Below are 21,851 nucleotides of genomic sequence, written 5' to 3'. Positions count from 1 at the left end.
GGTTTACAAATATTAAATAAAAATGGTTTTATTTTGTTGTTGTTTTTTTTATTATCGTATCTATTTATTGCACCAGCTTTTTTTCGCGTAAGTAAATTCATCATAAAAAAATAACATTTATAAATTAGTTTTTGCAATGCATGCGCGATGAGACGAGTTGTATTAAGATTATATTTTTGTTAGTAAATGCGGTTTGATAATTAGAAAATTTATCCGTTTAATAATTTAAATAATGGTGTCATAAAAGGAGTTTGCTTTAAAAAAAATGAGAAGAAAATTACGAATAAGATTTTGAGTAAAGAAAGTTATGATTAATTAGAAGATAGAGAAAGAATAGGGCGGTTTAACAGCAAGTGCAGAGAAGTTGGTTTGTACTTTGGTGTTTCTTTTCCATCACTCAGAGAGCACTGGGCGATACTTTATAACCGTTGAGAAAAAGATATTGGGATAAAAAGATGTTCGGGAAAATGATGTTGGAAAAAATGTCACTGCCAAGGATTCAGGGAAATAAATGATATAATTCGCGAATGAAGGAATAGGACGCAAAAAGAGAAAATTGGGGTTAGTAGATGTTTGGGGTAATGATTAATTGTATTTCTTATTATTTTAATTTGATTGTGAAAGTGGTTATTTAGTTCAGTCAGGAATTGAGAAATTGTGTGTAAGTATGCATTTTATGAATGTCAGCTGGCCGGCAAAGCATAAGAAATAAGTGTATTTTGATTTTTCCCTCGTTATAAATGAAAATGTTGATTAAATGAAATTGATTATTGTTTTGTGTTTGATGTAATGTATGTGGGTTATACTTGGGGTGTTTAAAATAATAAATTGAGGATAGAATTGAGTTTCGCGAGTTTTGGGAAAATTTGGCTTTTACGGTTTTGGGAAGAAGCTTTGGTTGTTTGTTTGTTATATGTATTTTGTGGATTTCACGCTAGAGCCGTTACTATTTACCACATTGTATTGCCGCTAATGTGAAGTTTTTGAGCAGATATCCGCTCCCGATGCCCGTTCAAAAACTTGTGTATTGTTTGGTTTTTATTGCTGATGGTAATTTTCTTCTGAAATTATAAGCGGGCGCGATGCTCGTTTCAGGTCTTTTATTGGATAGGCAAGGTGCTATGGGCATCTAGCACCGTTTGGAGTCTAGGAACATCGGGGAAACAAGCATTCCGACGACTCACTTCTTGTTTTTATATTGAGAAGCGCACTTGCTGCACACGGTATAATAGAAATAGGAATATGTAGTTAGACTAAGATAAAAGTAAAATTAGGTTTATGTTTGCGTTGTGCGGTTAATAGAAATGGGACCATCAGAAAAATCACAAAATTACTGAGCCGAAATAGTTTTTTTTTCTTTATTGTTGTTGTGGGATTGTTTTGTTTTCACTGATTTATAAATATACCATTACTATCCATGTGTGTTAGTTTCGTCTTACTCTTGAGTATTGATATGAATAATGGAGGAAATTTAATGAATAAGTTAAAAGTTAAGAATATAATAAATTAAAACAGTAAATATAAAGTTTATAAGGTAGTTTTAGTATTTTTTGTTGTTGTAATAAAAAATAGTGATAAGTTTAGATATTTTTGTGATCAGTTTATGAGTGTTTTTATATTATTCACTTTTATTATGTCTGATAATTTTAATACATGATAAGCCCGAATGTTTTGTTCACTAAATGTGATAGGCTTAATTAACTATGATCGATTTGTTATTGTATTTGAATGTAGGCTATGTAGGTCATAGATAAGTAAGCATAAATAGATCGCTATCTCGGCCGGTTTGACGTTACACCCATTTTAATTTACAAATTGTTCACAACATGGCAGCACTTGTATAGTATGTAAATTAACCGCTGGTTTTTTTCTAGATATGGTTCGTATACGTAATACAGTAAAAGGAAACCCAAATAATTTCTTACATTAGAAATGAGAACAAAATATATGAAGTACAAAATATATTTTCAAATACATCACGAACCAATTTTTTACATAACAATTAAAATTGGTAGTGACATGTTATAAATGTAAAAATTATTATACATAATGAAAAGTATTTCACAAATATAAGTAACTAGCAAACCCGACGAACTCCGTTTCGCCACCAGATGGTATCGTGAGAAAGATGAGAAATTTTTTTGTTTTATATTTGGAAAGAAAAAATTGGATTTTATTATACAACAGTAATGAATTTATTTCGATTACAAAAATCGAAGTGTTTTTTAGTTGAACTTCTCTAAGTAAATGAAAGTGAATCCGCAAATTAATCGTTTCATTGATGTGCTCTTTGGCAAACCACATTTTTTTGTTTTTTGGTCTGACGTTAACACAAACAAAGCGGATTTCCAACTCGTGAACAGGCAACGTATAACTGCCCATGTGAAAAACAATGATTTTCTAAATAATCTATTTGAAATTTATCCCGCAAACACTAAGCGATTGGCCTTGCGACTTGTTATTGCAAACGCAAGGCGAACTGGAAATTGCAATCGTTTGAAGTCAAACGGAAGACCAGTCGGAATCATTGGTACCAAATCGCCAGCAATTTTTGATTAAATGGTGAAATTCAGTGTGTATATATCATTATTCTTTGCGGCAAGAATTGCTAGTAGACTTAACCAAGCAAAATTCTGATAATTCTCACTAATGTCATTACTTGAATTTTTAATTACGGTGCGTGAAGTTCCAGCAATTTGCATTAGGGCACGATGCCATGCACCACTAATTTTCTTAGCTATAAACCTTGCGGAGCCCGAAGCCTTCCAACGAATGCAAAATTGTCCAAATCGGTTCGTGCGTTCTGGAGTTATTTCGTCAGGAAGGAAAACCCGACTTATTTTTATATATATAGAAGATTAATAAAAAGTGCTTACATTTGAATTAATATTATACATAATAAAAAGTATTTCACAATTATAAGTAACTAAGAAAAAGTGCTTTCATTGCAATTAATTATTATAAATAATAAAAAGTATTTCACAATTATAAGTAACTAAGAAAAAGTGTTTTCATTGCAATTAATTATTATAAATAATAAAAAGTATTTCACAATTATAAGTAACTAAGAAAAAGTGTTTACATTGGAATTAATTATTATACATAATAAAAAGTATTATAATTTTATAATTATAAGTAACTAAGGGAAAGTATTTACATGACAAATTTCCAAGAAATTTATATAACAATAATACAATATACAATACAACAATATATAAAAACTACACAGAAATATAGTGTAGGAGCATTTTCAATAGAGTGATAAATTCACAAGAACTGACTAATAATAATTACTTAAAGACTAATAATAATATATTAAAAAATTAAAAACTACGAAGAGAATAGCGTAGGAGTATTGACAAAATAATAACAAATGAAAGAAGGAATGACAAATAATGCAAAAATTTAAAAAGTTAAAAAGAACAAATAACTTGTTGAATAGTACAAATACTTCACATTCCAAAAATTCTGAGAACATAAAATATATATATATATATATATATATATATATATATATTGATACCAAAATTGAGAGAAAACTGAATTCCTAGGATTAAAATTCATTTACGAGACATTCTTCTTTATTAACTCTGCATTTAATAAATATTTTGCTATCTAATCAATCATTAATAAAGTTGCATTTGACAAAATCTTTGAATAGTTTCTGTATGAGTGTTTTTTAAACATTACATTCAACCGTGTTATGATCTTAATGAAAACATTATCATCAAGATTGTCATAAATGATGAAAAAGCATCACCATTGTGTTCACAATGAACAGAATAAAGTTTGATGCACATGCAATTGTTCATGAATTAGAAAAAAAAGCAACGTTGTTGATTTCAAAGGTCGGTAGTAAATATATCCTGAATTTAAACACTATATTGGGATGTTACACAAGTTATTTAGAAAAGAATATTATATAACACAAACTTTCAAGGGAAAAACATTAAAATATTAGGCATGATATAGATTTACTTTATATGTCTTCACATTTGTTTATGTAATAAATAATCTTATTAAATACAATGACAAATTTACATCAAAACCATTTTCATCAAACAAAAATAAAAGCATGAATATCACAAAGATGCGAAGTATTAATCTATAATTTAATAGTGTCAATAAAATAGTTATGTATTCAATGCAGATCATAAAAGAAAAAACAAAAATAAATAAATAAAAATAACATAAAATATAATTAAATTAAAAAGAAAGAATAACATAAAAGGAAAAAAAAAGAAAAAAAAGAGTGCGCGTAAGGATCACACTCGATTGAAGTAAAACTCTTAATATTGTATGAGTAGGCAATTAAGATAAAAAAAACATCATATTTGAATTTTAAAAATCACTTATTAATAATCACATAACATCAATAACACAGTTTAAAACAACAGCGATAGATTAATTGCTATCATATTTCATATATGATATAATAGGTTTGTGATAACTGAAATGAGAGACATAAAATTTGCTTTGTAAACTATGTACATTTCTGGAGAAAACTGCATCAATAGTCGAGCCATATCTTGTGGTTGATTCAAATCGAGAATTATTCATTGTTAAATTAAATTTATTATTTAAAAAATCAATTAATGGTTGAGATTCTTCTGAACGAAAATTGACATTGAAATCTCCAGCACGAATAAATGGTATCTCGTTGTGATTAGTGTTTAAAAGTTTTGCACCCTCATTAGAAAAATGAAGTAACTGCTGATGAAGAAATTTAATAATATTTTATATGTTTTTATTGGGAGAAATGTAAAGGACGACTATAATTGATGTTTGATTCTGTGTGTTCACACAGCGGACAACTGCAATATCACCTACTTGTGTAATTTCATTGGGAATATTCAGTAATATTGTTGGCGCAAGAAACTGCATAGGAGTCGCATTATGAAGAGTATCTGAACATGAATGATAAACAGCTACACCACCTGTTCTTGAGTTGGATCGTTTGTACTGAGTAACGCAGTAATAGTTCTGAAAACAATGAAATGTCGTTCAAACTTATTATCTCACTCAATTTTTCTTCTTTTGTTATTAATCTACAAGTTGAAAGTCTTTGGAATTCAGTTTGTAAGTCCATTAATCCTGCTGGCCGTTTTCTTCCATGATAAAATTTTTTGTCGTTGTTTTTAGAAATGATGAACAATCCATTAATGCTGGTAACTTGTGATAATGCAACATATAGAAGCTGCTGATTATGTGTTTTATTGTATTCATATACAATTTCATCAAAAGTACCACCTTGTGATTTGTGTATTGTGAGTGCACAAGCAGACACTAAAGGAAAATGATTTCTTTTGGCAAATATGGTTTTATTTCTATTCATTGGAATAGATGAAGATCTCCTGAGAATCGGCACAGCTGTCCTACTGATATTAAGAGTTTGAATATGATGTGCAGCTTTCTTCCTAATTTTGTTACCTATCTTACCAGGAAATTCCTACCTATCAAACCATAAACGTAGAAGTTCATCATTATCGCCACGTTCTATGTACACTAATTTTCCTACACAACCATTAGCTAAGCCATCACTTACATCAATATTAGTTGTTATTATGTAAAATTTATTCAGAACTAAAATTATTTCATACGGCAAACCCCCGGTATCAATAACCGATTTTTTGTGAAACTGCTGACGAATGTATGATTGTTGATCTGTCGAATGGCAACCTACATAAATATCCGTGGCAGTAGATATTATTAACTTCCCGTAGGGCAAGTTATAGTAATCGCAAAAAAATCGAAAATGAAAATTTTTATATATCTTTACGTTTCAAAGGTTTCTGAACATTTTGGCATACCTTAGAAAAAATGGATGTATGTGTGTGTGTGTGTGTGTGTGTGTGTGTGTGTATGTGTGTGTGTATGTGTGTGTGTATGTGTGTGTGTATGTATGTATGTGTGTGTATGTATGTGCGGATACAAATTTTCGTCGACGATTTCGGGAACACTGATCAACCGATTTGAATAATTCAAAAAACATTCGATTCGTATTGATAAGGAGACGTGCTGATTAGTTTTTGGCGAAGGCAGGTCTAGCCGTTCCGAAGATACGGGGCAAAAAGTGCCGAAAACGGTCACTCAGTTTTTAAGAGAACGGAGCGTCCGATTTAAATAATTCAAAAAACATTTTACTTGTATTGACAAGATGAAGAATCGATAAAATTTTCATAAAGGTAGGTCTAGCGGTTTCGGAGATATGGAGGAAAAAGTAAAAAAATTAGCCATTTGGCGGTCAAAAATGATCATTAGACATATGCACATCAAATTATCAGATATTTTATAGAGATTTTAACAATAAGTATACATTTTGTTAACATTCCTATGGGTTCCGTACCAATGCTTATGCGTTAGACAGCGACGCGGCGCTTACGCGCTTCGATATTTAGTCTCTTTGCATTAAAGCAGTACGATTGCTTTGAAAAGAAAGTTCAGATCTTCCACAATATGTCAAAATAAAGAAAAAAAAATTTTTTTTCAAAAAAAAAAAAATTAAAAAAAATTTTTTTTTTTCAAAAAAAAATTTAAAAAAAAATTTTTTTTTTAAATTTTTTTTTAAAAAAAAAAGTAATTTTTTGTCCATATATATAGTTTCTCAAAAATCTTATTTTTTCAAAGTACATTTTTTTCAAAAATATTAATCGTTTTTAAAAAATTAATAATTTTTGGTACGGGAAGTTCCAGCAATTTGCCTTAAGGCACGATGCCCTAATTGCCTTAAGACAGAATTCCACTTACAGCTAGTTGAAGTAAAACTTCTTTAGGCGCGACATGGGTGTAAAAAGTTCTTTAGGCGCGACACGGGTGTAAATCCGTACAAATGCAACGAAAACGCCAACGTGAAGTTGAAGACTACGACGCTAGTAAGCGCAGCTATCGCAATTATTCGATCTAGTCTGCGAGCAAAACAAAAAATACATCAAATGTCAAATCATATGTCAAAAACAAAACAAAATGTGTCGACTTTCACTTGAGTTTTGTATTTAGCTCGTAGTCTCTAAACATTTTTTAAAGTAAAACTTTTTTAGGCGCGACATGGGTTAGCAGTATAATTTGTGAGTTAATAAAAATGTCAGGATCGGAAGAATATTTTATCCCGTCCCCCATAAATAATTGTAGTGCAAATGATCGCAAATAAATAATGAAACTAAGGAAAAATCTGCGCTGCGTAAGAAATGATAGCTTTGGCTATGTATGTTTTGTGTGTGATCGACTTTGGCTTCAAAGTGACTTAGAAATATCAAATGATGCTCAAAGACAAATTCTTAATAATGTTTTTTGATTATTGATTCAAATAATCAGGTTGGATGTCAAACTTGTCGAAAGATATTAAATTCGGGTAAAATTCCCACTTTGTGTAAATTTAACTGGTTTGTATTTCCACCTATACCAAATTATCTACCTAAACTAGATACTGTATCTGAAAGGTTAATTTCACCTAGGTTGTGTTTCATGCAAATTAGACGATTGCGACATGCGAATGGACGATTTGGAATGTTTGGCCAAATTATAAATGTGCATGTTGACATTAATAATATGGTTAATTTATTACCTCGTAATATTGATGATGATCATTGCATTAACGTTCACATAAAAAAGCAAATGATTCATAGATCAAGCTATGTGCAGGGCTTGATAAATAAAACAAATATAAAAGTATGGCTTCAATTTGTTAGGCAAGACGGATATTACAGCTGTTCAAGGAATGAGATTATATCGTCAGCGAAAAAGTAAAAAAATACAAACAGTAAATGAATATATGTTAATTTTAATTACATGAAGTTCTTCAAACACAATTGTTACAGGATGAGTTAATTTGCAAAAACAATATTAGGCGTTGTTTAACATAATCCACTGTGTGAATGAATATTATAGAATTTATTAATCAGCAATTACTTTAAAACGATCATGTCATATTTCAAGTACGACTTTGATTACATTATTGTTTGTAAATATTATACATATTTTTAATGTAATCATAAATATATAATTTATAATTTATCATTATATAAATGTATATAATGATTGACGACACTAATAAATGTGTGCATCACGAGTGTTGCCATAAATATTATTCAAAATTTTTATATGATGTATTTGTTTTTACTCAACTTAAATTTGCTACAATATAATTGCAAATAAGTTTTACTTCAATCGCGTGTGATCCTTACGCGCACTCTTTTTTTGTCTTCAACGAGATTCAGTATAAATTTATTATATTCTATGACATATTTATTCCCTAAGAAAAGTCTTCCATGAGGACATAATACAGCAACCTCTTCTTTTGTAAAAAAACGTGATTCAATTAATGCAAGTTCATATAGGGTTTAGCGTTCGACTTACGCATGACATGACGGGAGTGGATACTCGCGACATCTGCGCTAACTAGCGTCGTAGTCTTCAACTTCACGTTGGCGTTTTCGTTGCATTTGTACGGATTTACACCCATGTCGCGCCTAAAGAAGTTTTTACACCCATGTCGCGCCTAAAGAAGTTTTACTTCAAAAATCTGCCTTAAATTACTTTCAACAATTTATTAAATCGAGGAAAGAATCTTTGAATTGATATAGAAATTACATAGACCACAGCCAGCAAGTAACAGGATGTAATACTTGAAATATTTATAAAATGCATCATACTGAAACCACTTCATATATTGTAGTATTGACGAAAACTGAAATCAATTATAAATAAATTAGAAAAACATGTTTAGCAAAATAACAATGAGAGCCATAAAAAATTGAAAATAATGAATAAAATTATAATGAAAATATCATTAAATGAATATTGACCAGGAAAATATTAAATAAAAATGAGAGCAATAAAAAATTGGAAACAATAAATAAACAATTATGATGCGAATGTGAATTAATGAACTTTTACCGGAAAAATATTTGGATTTTTGTGTCTCAAACGAGCACTATAAGATCTGAGACTTTTTTTATATTTGACTAAAGCCATTCTCTTTATAGGGTCCTGCTCATTTTCATATATAATACTTTCCTGTGAGATATCTATTAACACTTCTATTCCAAGTGTTAATAAAAAATAAAATAAATGAATCTAAAAAAAATTGTTTTAAATTATGCTTTTGGCAAAGGAAATTAGAATTATATAATACATGTTTTTCTAATAATATTTGAAACTTGATCTTTAGTTTTTCATCAATACATAAATATATAATGAAATGATCAAGTACTTGACTGCATTTAATAAATAGATCAATAAATACATTTCCTGGGACCAAAAGCGAATGGCCAGTGTAATCTCTGGATGCAATCCAAGAAACTTCATCCCTGCCAATTGGATCTGCTAATAGTTCAGATGTACAAACATGGCATTCACCAACATATCCGAGAAGTTTCTTAGTACAATATCCTGCAACATAAGCGTTAGCAGTTTTACTGTACAATGACATGTCTTGGAAATGAAACGGCTCAATAGACATATTGATCAGAGAGTCAGTTTCCAAGACATCTTCATTATTCAAAAACACTCGAAATGTGGCAAATAACCCGGTTATATCATCGATTTCACAATTAGCAGAAGGTGAATGACGAGATGATAAATTGTTGACAAGCAAAGTTCTAAAGGCAGACACAAAAGAGTAACAACTTGGATTAGTATTCGAAGCCCCATGACTCCTTATGCAACAAAAAAAATTCTCCAAGGGATCTTGGTTAAAATTTCTGGTGCATAAGTAACTTAAACCCTGAACTACTTTTAATTTCTGCCAAATGTAGCTCAAACCCTCTATCGTTCTAATCCAATTTTTAATGCAAGGAGGTTTAGTTAAAACTTTAACTAAACCTTTGCTTTTTATGAACTGCATTGAATTCAAAACTAATTTGGCTTCACGCCAAAATATAGTGTGAGCCGATTTACTTGAAATTGCACATCAAAATTGTTTACCATTCAATGGCAATTTTGATAAACCATTGACACTATCAAATAAGTAGTCCATGAACATCAAAAATTCTCCGGTACCATATGAAGTAACACTTCCAGCTACTACTTGGTAACCGGAGTTTTGAAGTCCATGTGCTACCCGTTGAGAAAATACTTGCGCAGCAAGACTGACCTTCACACGTTTCATTTTTGTTTGATCAAGGTGGTGTTCGGTTAATGTAGGACAACGACGAAACATACTTGAAGTAGAATCATAATTATAATAATCTATGATGTCTTTCCAAGATGCTTCATATTCGTCCCCATCTAAACCTATAAATTTAACATTGTACTTAGCAAAATTATTCCGCATACACTTTAACAAATGTGGAGGATCATATAAAGGTACAATCTCATGACCATCTATTTCAAAAAACAGTTTATTCCAGTGAAGGTTTTTTGTTTTATAATATTCTTCTGTATCATTTAAAAGCATATTAACTGCTTTACAATTTGCCGCATATTGGTCGCAAACTTTGGCACCAACCTTTAAAACTAAATAACTTTTTTGCCACATCAACAATAAGAAATTTTAAATCAGAACTATTTACTCCACCTTCGGAAAAGTAGAAAGCAACTGGTTGCTTCCAACGATCCTTTATTCCTTTTATCATGAAAACAAGTGTATGATTCGCAAATAAACTTTTTCTGCCATTCGCTAGTTCTACAAAACCAACAATGTGATCCTTTTTACGATCATATGACAATTTTGAAGATAGTGATATTTCATCAAACATCAATAAAAACACAGTATTTGCTACTCTCATACTTTTTATGAGAAATAGCTGAACCTAATGTATTAAAAAGACACTCATTAATACCACTATACAAAGGTATCTCTGAAAGCAACTTCCTCAATGTTTGAGGAGATGGCAAAATAAATATTTGTCTCCAAAAATGTAGGTGGTAATGAAAGCAATAAGTTTAAGTTTTAAAAGACAATGGATAAGTAAAATGGACTAAGTGATGTTTTTTTCTTTTTTTTGTTGGTTGTAACACTTTTTAGACAGAAACGTTAAAACTGTTAATGTGATCTTACTTTCAGTTGAAAACTGTGGTAGACGAGTAACTTCGACAGTGCAGCGAAAAATTAAGCACGTGTACGATTACGTTTTATTGAAACATCGCGACTCGAATTGTGGATCGGGGCGCTGGGGGTCGACGCCTATGCAGATGCCATGCCGGATTCAGGAAAATCTTAGCCTACGGGAGGTGAGCAGACCGCAGATCGGGCAAGTGGGAAAGCGCCATCGACGTGTCATCCGAGGGAGCAGACAAGTGTTAGAGTGCGCCACCTAGAATATCCAAAGCAAAGAAAACTGGTGCGGTACCAGGGATGGAGTTTTGAAAGATCTAGGGCGATCTTTAGAGGAGGTGGGGTAGTGTTACGAATGTGGGGGTGAACACCCACAGATATAAAATAACACATAACTACCCCTCTTCCTATATGCGTGTAAACCATGTCCCTGATGAGGAGTGTGTCCGAAGGCTCGCGGGTAGTCGGCATAAACAGTCTTGAAGTAGTCGTTGTCGGGGGTGTGAGTTGCCTGCATGGCTTCTGAGTCGGCAAACGTGCGGTCCAGCGCATAAAAGTGTTTCAAATTATTTAATGTGAGCCTAGAGTCATTGGGGGAGCGTTTCGGAAGCTGGCCCCAAACTGAATGTAGACTTATACAATATTATTAGTGTAAATTCATAAATGTGATTATTAAGTGATTAGTGTGAATCGGGCCCGATGTATGAACAGGTATTGGACACTGGTTGCGCTGTGGGTTACAGATAAGTGTAGATATAAGTTGCATATTAGAATAAGCAATGTTTTAGAATAAGTGATTATTATGTGTAAGTATAGGTTAGTTAATTAAGTAACGAACAAACGCCTTTTTATTACTTATTTATTCGTAGTAGTAGTTGAAGTAACCAGTCCCTTACAAGAGCGCGACGTTACGGTAAGTCTGTAGAAAGACCGCGAATGTAACAACAATAATAAATTAGAGCATGAATAAAGGTGAGTAGTAATAAATGAGAAAGGGAATTCATGACAATATTTATTCTGTTTAGTTAAAAATAATGATTATTGTTTTTCGAGTTACTATTTACACTAATATATGAGTGATATTAAATGTAGAACTGTTTCAAATAAAATGATTATTTTCAATTCCCACAGTTAACACTTGAATTATCCCTTTATCAAATATTAAATGATGTTCAATAAAATTGTACATTAAAAATTATACACTGCGATTTATCGAACAAATTTATTTTTAATAGCCCAATTTATTTTAATGCATTTAAGGTTTATACAATATTTTAGTCATACCTGTAGATGTGGATGTATAAATGAATGATTTTTTGTGTATTCACGACTAAAACATTGATTTTCCAAATTTATTACACAAAAAATCATATTCTGTCATTGTGATGTATTTATTGTCATAGCATAAGATACACGTGTTAAAAATTGAAATCTTTTAAAAAGTATAAGAAATTCAGAAAGAATTAATATATAGCATGCGCGGTAAAGGTACAATATCACCTTGAATTTTTCTACCCAAAATAATTATTTCAATAATGTTGCCTATAATTTTTATGATTTTAATTGGGTTTTAATATTTTTAATATCTAAATTACATTTTTCTTACTAATAATTCAATATACATTATAACTTAGTGAATTAATTTGTCAAATACTGTTCACATGTGCTCTATTTAACCTACGATCAACAAAATTATTGCAGCAAATGGAGAGGAAAAAAGCGTGTGTCCTGTGAATTTTTTTACTCTGCTCCAATTTGCTTGATATTTTGGAAATATTAATATAAGTTAATAAATAAGTTCAGCAGTGAAAACAATTTGTACTCGTTCACCACCCCCGGCATTAATTGGATAATAACTCTTTTAATTTTGATTTTATCGGAATTTGTAATATACTATTTTAAAGGTAATTAAATGACCTACAACTTTCTTTATCATAAATTTTACCGTAACTTCGCTTATTTTGCAACAGCGAAGAGTTAAAGGGCTCGAAAGACACTCTGGCCGCGTATTTTTTAAACAATCATAACTCTATCAATATTTGTGTAACAGAAAAATTATAAAAAGCAATAATTAGCCAGAAAAAAACCTTGAAGGACCTATACCTTTATACGTATATTTTATTCTGTCAGAGATATAATAATGAGAAATTGGTTGTTTTTTTTAAATAGATTTTTTATCATAAAATCATGAGCTTTTTTTATAATCGTTTGTACTAAAGTTGTGGTATTTTCTAGAATCCATCAAAATCTCTCAAACCAAGTTAATTCTAAATGGAATACGATTATTTTTAATTTTGATGGAAATGGCAGTCATAAACTGATTTAAATGAAAAAACTTTGTATGCGTCTTTTATTTGCATGATAGCTCACTCATTTTACACGCAGAAGTACTCATTTTATTTTAAAGCTTATTTTGAGCACTATTAAGTGTAATTTTAAAGCTTATTTTGAGCACTATAAAACCCCATTTTCATATCTAGCCTAATATTGTTCCTAGAACACTATAAAACGCATGTTGACTCTATCTTATCATATTATTTTAATTTTTGTCACATCTCAGCTGCTTTTCGGCAATAATAATGTAGTCATTACATTTTTCTTATTTATAATATAAATATATTATATTTTAATATTGTTTTGGCCTATAAATGAATGGAAATGGTTGGCAAATGACAGTCTTCACTTATTTTTAATGTCAAACTATGCCTTAAATATTTTCAAGGTCAAACAATGATGAGCGGTTTTTTGTATTTTTTTCCATTTATTACTGAAAGCTAACTATATTTCTATGAATCAAAATTTCCTAGAAAATTCCCTTAACAAATTTCACGAGGATTTATGAAAATCCAAATAATAGTTTAAGAGAATTAACCATTCATACCCTATTACAGAAGAATTTTATATATAAGATATATAATTATCTTTATTTATTTTTCAGGAAATCTTATATAAATTGAATAACTAAAACACGATGCAGTAATCTTTTCAAAACATTTATTTTACCAAATATACTCTCTGGATTCTACGCTACGACCTTTACGCTTTATGCTTATTTATCTATGGCTACGACCAGGGCCCATAGACCTTATATACGTAGACTGCTAGTCCCCATCATAGACCTTATATACATGGACTCATGGACTGCTAGTCCCCATACATTTCTCAGGTACAAAAGTGTCAAAAGATGTTCTATGGATGCGTCAAATGAAAGTCCGTGTGTTCGAAATTGTTGGGAAAATATTATATAATATACAATTTATGTTAAACTAATGAATGTAATGAACTCTTTAGTTATTTATTTATTTATTTCAGTTATACAAAATGTTTAAGGAAAATTAGAAAAAAAAAATAAAAAATATTTTACATATTATAAAATTCACTAAAAATAAGAAAAGTTGGCTAGAGCTATTATGGGAAATTAGAAAGCAATAATGAAATATTTGTTTAAATGTAATATATTTATTATTGGTGTTTAAAAAGCACAATTTTCGTGTGAAAGTGGCGTACATATTTATCAAGTTTGCTTTTTTATGTTCTTCATGGTGCATTCTATTTGTTAAGTACATTTTACCACAGCCCAAACACATTTTAGAAGACATTTTACTTCTTATTAGATTTTGTCTGCTACTAACAATTTTAAAACGCGTATTTTTATCCTCTTAGGTAAAAAACACGAGCGATCAAACATCTCGTGAATCCAAGTAACTGTAAAATTTAAGCGATCGAGAGCATTCGACTAATCTCGGTAAAGCTCATGTTCGTATTTGACATATCTCGGCCGCGAAATTACCCTCATATGCCCTCATACCATAGAAAATCTTTTGACACTTTTTATGCGATCAATTAGCAGTCCATCTATTCAGCTCGAAAAACTCGAATAATACAAATTACTTCAAAAAACATTTTTTCAATCTCCACATCATCCAATTTTGGATTATTCATTCGCCTAATCCAAATCTCATACATCTATAATATTTTTCTTTTTCATTTATAACCTATTGAAGAAACATAATATTACATTTTGCATACCTTGTTGGAAAACCATGTAATCTCACTGTTTTCTTATTTCCTACGCAACCAGGAACGTGACAAGTCATTTTTAAACTACTAACAATTTTTAAACTTCACCAACTAATCGAAAATTATATCTAAAAGAACTACGAACGTAATGGGGATTTACGAGATTTACCGGCACAGTGCACAGTATAGGGTTTAGCGTTCGACGTTGTGGTACGTTCATTTATGTTCGATCGTGTTCGTTCGTTAAGGTGCGTCCACACCTAACGAACAAACACGAACGAACATGTCGAACAAGAAAATACAAAGAAGAACGAACAGGAACACGAACGAACGCAAAAAATTCCAAACAAACGCCTCAAAGCAGTGAGGGCTTGAATCTTTTTGTTCGAGGATGTACCGTGAAACGTCATATTTATTATTTAAAGTGGCGAGAAAGAGCAAAATTATTTAAAGTCATCAAATTTACAAAATTTGTCAATAACATCAATATCTTATTATAAACACAACAAAAACTAATGCAGGACTGCACATTTTTACATCAAAAAAGAAAAATGTTTGTCTACATTCGTGGTAGCGTCCACACTGCACATACGAGAACAAACATGAACGAACAATTCCCTTTGATGTACCGACAAGTTGCGGAACATTGCTCGCCATGTTTGTTTATGTTCGTTCGTGATCGTTGTGGCGTCCACACTATGCTGTTGCCGTTCGTTCTGGTACGTTCTTTTATGTTCGTTCGTGTTCGTTCGTTAGGTGTGGCGCACCTTTAGGTTTGGTCGCACCTTTACACATGACATGACGGGAGTGGATACTCGCGACATCTGCGCTAACTAGCGTCGTAAGCTTCAACTTCACGTTGGCGTTTTCGTTGCATTTGTACGGATTTACACATAGGGAGTTATCTTCGAACAAATGCGCGTTGCGCTGTTATGGTCCTGAGTAGTTTCAATTTTTAAAAACAGATGGCTCATGTGCACTCAATTTCAACTACAAATTGTTCGTGGTTCATGCAAGTGGCTGTCAAGTATTTGATCGCTGTATGGCTGTACGAATAACCTAACTTTTTGAACTCGTGTTGTTTCTAATTAATTAATTTTGTTTGAGTGAACATTTGTGAAATTTAATATGGCAAAGTGTTTTTATAGTACCCAAAAAAGTGTCAAGTGCAGGTTAAAATATTTAGCTATTCCAATACAAGTTTCCGCAAAGGTATTTTTTTAATAATAACTGCAGCAATAATTATATATAATCAAGATATGTCAACATGTTATTATATTGAATAGGTGTCTTGGGGGTACCTGCAAATTGCTGCAAAATGCACGAACAAAGCGCAGGAGTACTTTTGACAACCAAGGAATGCAGTATGTAATAACAAGAAGGATTCATAAACAATGCAATAATTTAAGGAATAAGTCGTACAAAAAGTCTCCAAAGGTCTACTATTTTTGGAGACAAATATTTATTTTGCCATGTCCTCAAACATTGAGAAAGTTGCATTCAGAGATACAAGTGTATAGCGGTATTTATGAGTGTCTATTTAAAACATTAGGTTCAGCTATTTCTTTTAAAAAGTATTAGTAGCAGATACTGTGTTTTGATGTTTGATGAAATACCATTATCTTTGGAATTGTTATATGATTGGATTGAATCTCATATTGTTGAAGTTGCAAAACAGTTATTCAGCTAGTATGGTTTAAATGTTCATCAACGTAAGTAAGAAGAGAGACTTGCCCACCAGTAAGAATAGGAAATACTCAAGTACCTCAAGAAGACCATGTGAAATATCTCGGCATATACCTCGATAGAAAACTTAATTCGCGAACTCATATAAAAAAAAAGAGACAACAGCTTGAGATAAAAACCAAAAAGCTTTACTTGTTACTAGGAACTAAATCCAAACTAAGCGCATACAATAAGCTACTTTTATATAAAACTTTATTCAAACCAATTTGGTGTTATGGTATACAATTGTGGGGCAGTGCTCATAAGACCAATATAGAAATTATACAGAAATTTCAAAACAAATTTTTGAAAATTGCCTTAGGAGCTTCAAAATATGTTCCCAACTGGTTAACTCATGCCGACACGAATACACTTACCATATATGAAGTAATAACAAAAACAGCACAGAAGTATAGAAACAAGCTAATCAATCACCCAAATACATTAGCAAACTCATTGATAACAGAGAACTATCGTAGAAGGTTGAAAAGAAAAGCGCCACTGGATTTAAGCAATCAACTCTCCTGAGAAAAAAAATGGAAATAACTTAATCATTATTTATAAGAAATTATTTAATAAGTAAATATTGTAAATTTTATATCGAAAAAGCAACTACTGAGTTGTTTTTTCCAACAAGTCAAAGTAGTATACAATGTACCTTTTCGGCGGACTATTGTAAATCCATTAAATTTACTGAATGTCCTATACTGGACAGTTGTAAATAAAAGAGTTAATAAAAAAAAAAAAAAAAACGTAAGTTCATTGTTATATTTAATAAGATTATCTATTACATTAGCAAATGTAAACACTTATAAAGCGAGTCTATACCATACATAATATTTTGTGTTATAATATTCTTCAAATAAAACTTGAGCAACATCCCAATATAATGTTTAAATTCAAGATATATTTGTTACCGACCTTGGGATACAAAAATATTGTTTTTCTCTTTCAATTCATAAACAATTGTATGTGTATAAAACATTATTCTGTTCATCGTAAACTCCTTGTTGATCTTTTATGGCAAATTCAATGATAATGTTTTCATGATGAAACATGGTTGAATGTAATGTTGTAAAATACTCATACAGAAACTATTCAAAGATTTCGTTAAATGCAACTTTACTATTAATTCATTAGATAGCAAAATAACTATTAAATGCAGAATTAATAAAGAACAATGTCTCATAAATTAGTTTTATTCCTAGGAATTTGTATTTCTCTCAATTTTTATAACAATATATATTATGTTTTTAGGTCTTTTTTGTTTGTGAAGTATTTGTACTTCTTAACCAATAATCTATTCTTTTTAACCTTTTAAATTTTTGTATTATTTGTCATTCCTTCTAAATTTGTCATTTCATGGCGTGCTCCTGTGCTTGTAGTTTTTTCTTTGTTTTTAAGATTTTAATATATTAATATTAATCATTTAGTAATTAATATTAGTCAGTTATTTCTGCTTAGTTTAGTTAAATACTTCTGTGGTTTTCTCCACTTAGATCTTTAGTTTTTGAGATATTATTTATGCATAATTTTGGAATTACAATATTTATAATTATGTATAATAATTATTATATTTTCAAACATTCCATAACTGTAATTATAATTGTTATTATAAACCTAATTTTAATTGTTCTTTAAACATATGTAATATCTTTGAAAATATATATTTTGAATTTCGTATGATTTGTTCTTATTTCCAATATAAATTATTCTTCAGGTTTTTGGGGCTCTAAACGATACGTAAAAATTTAGAAGTGATACCAGGGGTTAATTTAAATATTATACATGTGCTGCCATCTATTTTTAAAAATTTGTATTTCAATCAAAGTAACGTCAAATCGCCAGACATAGCGATCTATTTATACTTGTTTATCTATGTTTAAAGCCGTGTTGTCCCATCATGGTCCCACCTCATGACACTTAGAACATAGCGATCTATTTATAGATTTATATAATACAGTTTTAAAATACAGAAAAAAACATTTTTTTCAAAAAAGTCCATTTTTTCAATAATTTCAAGATTTTCAAAAATCTAATTTTTTCAAAATATTCAAAAATATTAAAGCTTTTAAAAGTTTGGTATTACGGTACGAGAACTTCCATCAAATTGCCTTAAGGCGCGATGCCATGCACCACTAGTTTTTCCAGATTTGTTGCGGCTCAGTGCCTGGTATATTCCTAAATTTTGACCCAAAGAGTAATTTAGGTTGGACATCGCTGATCTATGCACTTAGTGATTGGATTATTTTCGTTTTCCCATAGACCTTATATACCATAGATAAACAAGTATAATAGATCGCTATGTCTGGCGATTTGACGTTACCTCGATTGAAATACAAATTTTTAAAAATAGATGGCAGCACATGTATAATATTTAAATTAACCCCTGGTATTATTCCTTAATTTTTACGTATCGTATACAGCCCCAAAAACCTGAATAATTTTTAATATTGGAAATAAGAACAAATCATACGAAATACAAAATATATATTTTCGAAGATATTACATATGTTTAAAGAACAATTAAAATTATGTTTATATTAACAATTATAATTACAGTTATGGAATGTATGAAAATATAATAATTATTATACATACTTATAAGTATTATAATTCCACAATTATGCTTAAATAATATGTCAAAAACTAAAGATCTATGTGGAGAAAACCACAGAAGTATTTAACTAAACTAAACAGAAATAACTGACTAATATTAATTACTTAATGACTAATATTAATATATTAACATCTTAAAAACTAAGTAGAAACTACAAGCACAGGAGCACACGATGAAATTACAAATTTAGAAGGAATGACAAATAATACAAAAATTTAAAAGGTTAAAAAAAAACAAATAATTTGTTAAAAAGTACAAATACTTCACAAACAAAAAAGTCCTAAAAACATAATATATATATATATATATATATATATATATAATATATATATATAAACACTTATAAAGCAACTCTATACCATACATAATATTTTGTGTTATAATATTCTTCAAATAAAACTTGAGCAACATCCCAATATAATGTTTAAATTTAAGATATATTTGTTACCGACCTTGGGAATCAAAAATATTGTTTTTCTCTTTCAATTCATAAACAATTGTATGTGTATTAAACATTATTCTGTTCATTGTAAACTCCTTGCTGATCTTTTATGGCAAATTCAATTCTAATGTTTTCATGATGAAACATGGTTGAATGTAATGTTGTAAAATACTCATACAGAAACTATTCAAAGATTTCGTTAAAAAGTCCTAGAAACATAATATATATATACACATATATATATATATATATATATATATATATATATATATATATATATATATATATTGATATCAAAATTGAGAGAAATCCAAATTACTAGGATTAAAACTCATTTACGAGACATTGTTCTTTATTAATTCTGCATGTTATTTTGCTATCTAATGAATTAATAGTAAGTTGCATTTAACGAAACCTTTGAACAGTTTCTGTACGAGTGTTTTATAACATTACATTTTTTTTTCTCTATTACTAATTATTTTTTTTTTTTATCTTACATACTACAGATATTTTACTTTTTCTTTACATATTTTCACTGTTTATTACATTTTTCTTTTTTTTACGGATATTTCTTCCAAGGGCAGGTCCGTGGGTTGAGTTGAAAATGCACTCAATCATGGTTGCACGATGTCAGAGTCCTTACATTTTTTGTTGTATAGGGATACAACTCGACTTCCTTTGTATTTCAAAGCGATACAATCTTAGTATGTACCTCTTTACTTCCAAGTGGCATGTTGCCGCTACAGCTGTGCCCACGAAAGGCCATTTTCACTTGAAATCATATTTGAAATCTACGATTTCAAGTGAAAATTTGGTATAAAGCTGATTTTATACCGAATCGACCGAGGTTGGATTCGAACCCGGGACTAGGATTTGCTAGCCCACGTTCTTACCACGGGACCACGACCGGCCATAATTTAACCATGTTTTATCATGAAAATATTATCATTGAAATTGCCATAAAAGATCAACAAAGTGTTTACAATGAACAGAATAATGTTTTATGCACATACAATTGTTTATGAATCAAAAGATAAAAGCAATATTTTTGATTCACAAGGTCGGTAACAAATATATTTTGAATTTAAACATTATATTGGGATGTTGCACAAGTTTTATTTGAAGAATATTATAACACTAATCTTCCATCAAAATACATTAAAATATTATGTATGAGATAGACTCTCTTTATAAGTGTTTATATTTGCTAATGTAATAGATAATCTTATTAAATATAACAATGAACTTACGTTGATGAACATTTAAACCAATACTGAATAACTGTTTTGCAACATCAACAATATGAGATTCAATCCAATCATATAACAATTCCGAAGATTATGGTATTTCACCAAACATCAAAACACAGTATCTGCTACTAATACTTTTTAAGAGAAATAGCTGAACCTAATGTTTTAAATAGACACTCATAAATTCTGCTATACTCTTGTATCTCTGAATGCAACTTTCTCAATGTTTGAGGACATGGCAAAATAAATATTTGTCCCAAAAAATAGTATACCTTTCGAGACTTTTTGTACGACTTATTCCTTAAATTATGGCATTGTTTATGAATCCTTCTTGTCATTACATATGTTCACGCCAAATTAGGGGTGGCAACGCTGCACTCATTTTTCTAAGAAAATATTACATTTGCAACGACGCTTGGACAGTTTGCACCTCAAGATTCAACTACGAAGGGTCCTTGCTAGGTACCTGAAGGCGGCACATATAGTCTAGACCCGGTCGCCAAGCTCCACATTCAAATATTCCAATATTATTTCAATACTCAAACAATATCATACAAACAGTGTAAATTATATTCTACAAATAAATAAGTGTAAATCTACTTGTTATTAATCAATATTTACATTTTAAAACGGTTGATAGGGCCACTAATTCTATCTGGTCCTTGAGCTTACACTTCAACAAAAAACATTGGTCCAAAACGAACCGGATGCGGTCACCAGTGCGAAGAAAATAATTAAAATCTGAAATCTAAATTCAAAATAAAATAAAGTGAAAGTGCAAAACAAGACAGGAAGTTCTAA

At 30.3% G+C, this 21,851-nt stretch overlaps 1 protein-coding gene across 1 annotated transcript in view; it reads right to left on the bottom strand.

Moving 5' to 3' along the window:
• The window catches only part of LOC113375753, a 30,780-nt gene extending 10,214 nt beyond the window's left edge, over positions 1–20,566 (bottom strand). The window contains exons 1-5 of the mRNA XM_026615699.1: positions 20,513–20,566; positions 10,509–10,748; positions 10,273–10,444; positions 9,922–10,230; positions 9,242–9,861 (exon numbers count right to left, since the gene is read on the bottom strand). Of these exons, the coding sequence (XP_026471484.1) occupies positions 9,242–9,861; positions 9,922–10,230; positions 10,273–10,444; positions 10,509–10,748; positions 20,513–20,566 (1,395 nt within the window). The remainder of the gene's footprint in view (positions 1–9,241; positions 9,862–9,921; positions 10,231–10,272; positions 10,445–10,508; positions 10,749–20,512) is intronic.
• Between the last annotated feature and the right edge of the window lie 1,285 nt (positions 20,567–21,851).

Source organism: Ctenocephalides felis, unplaced genomic scaffold, assembly GCF_003426905.1.
Source record: "Ctenocephalides felis isolate EL2017-DRISC unplaced genomic scaffold, ASM342690v1 CF-g0.4_SCAFFOLD_01886, whole genome shotgun sequence".
NCBI lineage: Eukaryota > Metazoa > Arthropoda > Insecta > Siphonaptera > Pulicidae > Ctenocephalides > Ctenocephalides felis.
Note: the sequence above shows the minus strand (reverse complement) of the source record. Positions and strands in the feature narration are given on the sequence as shown.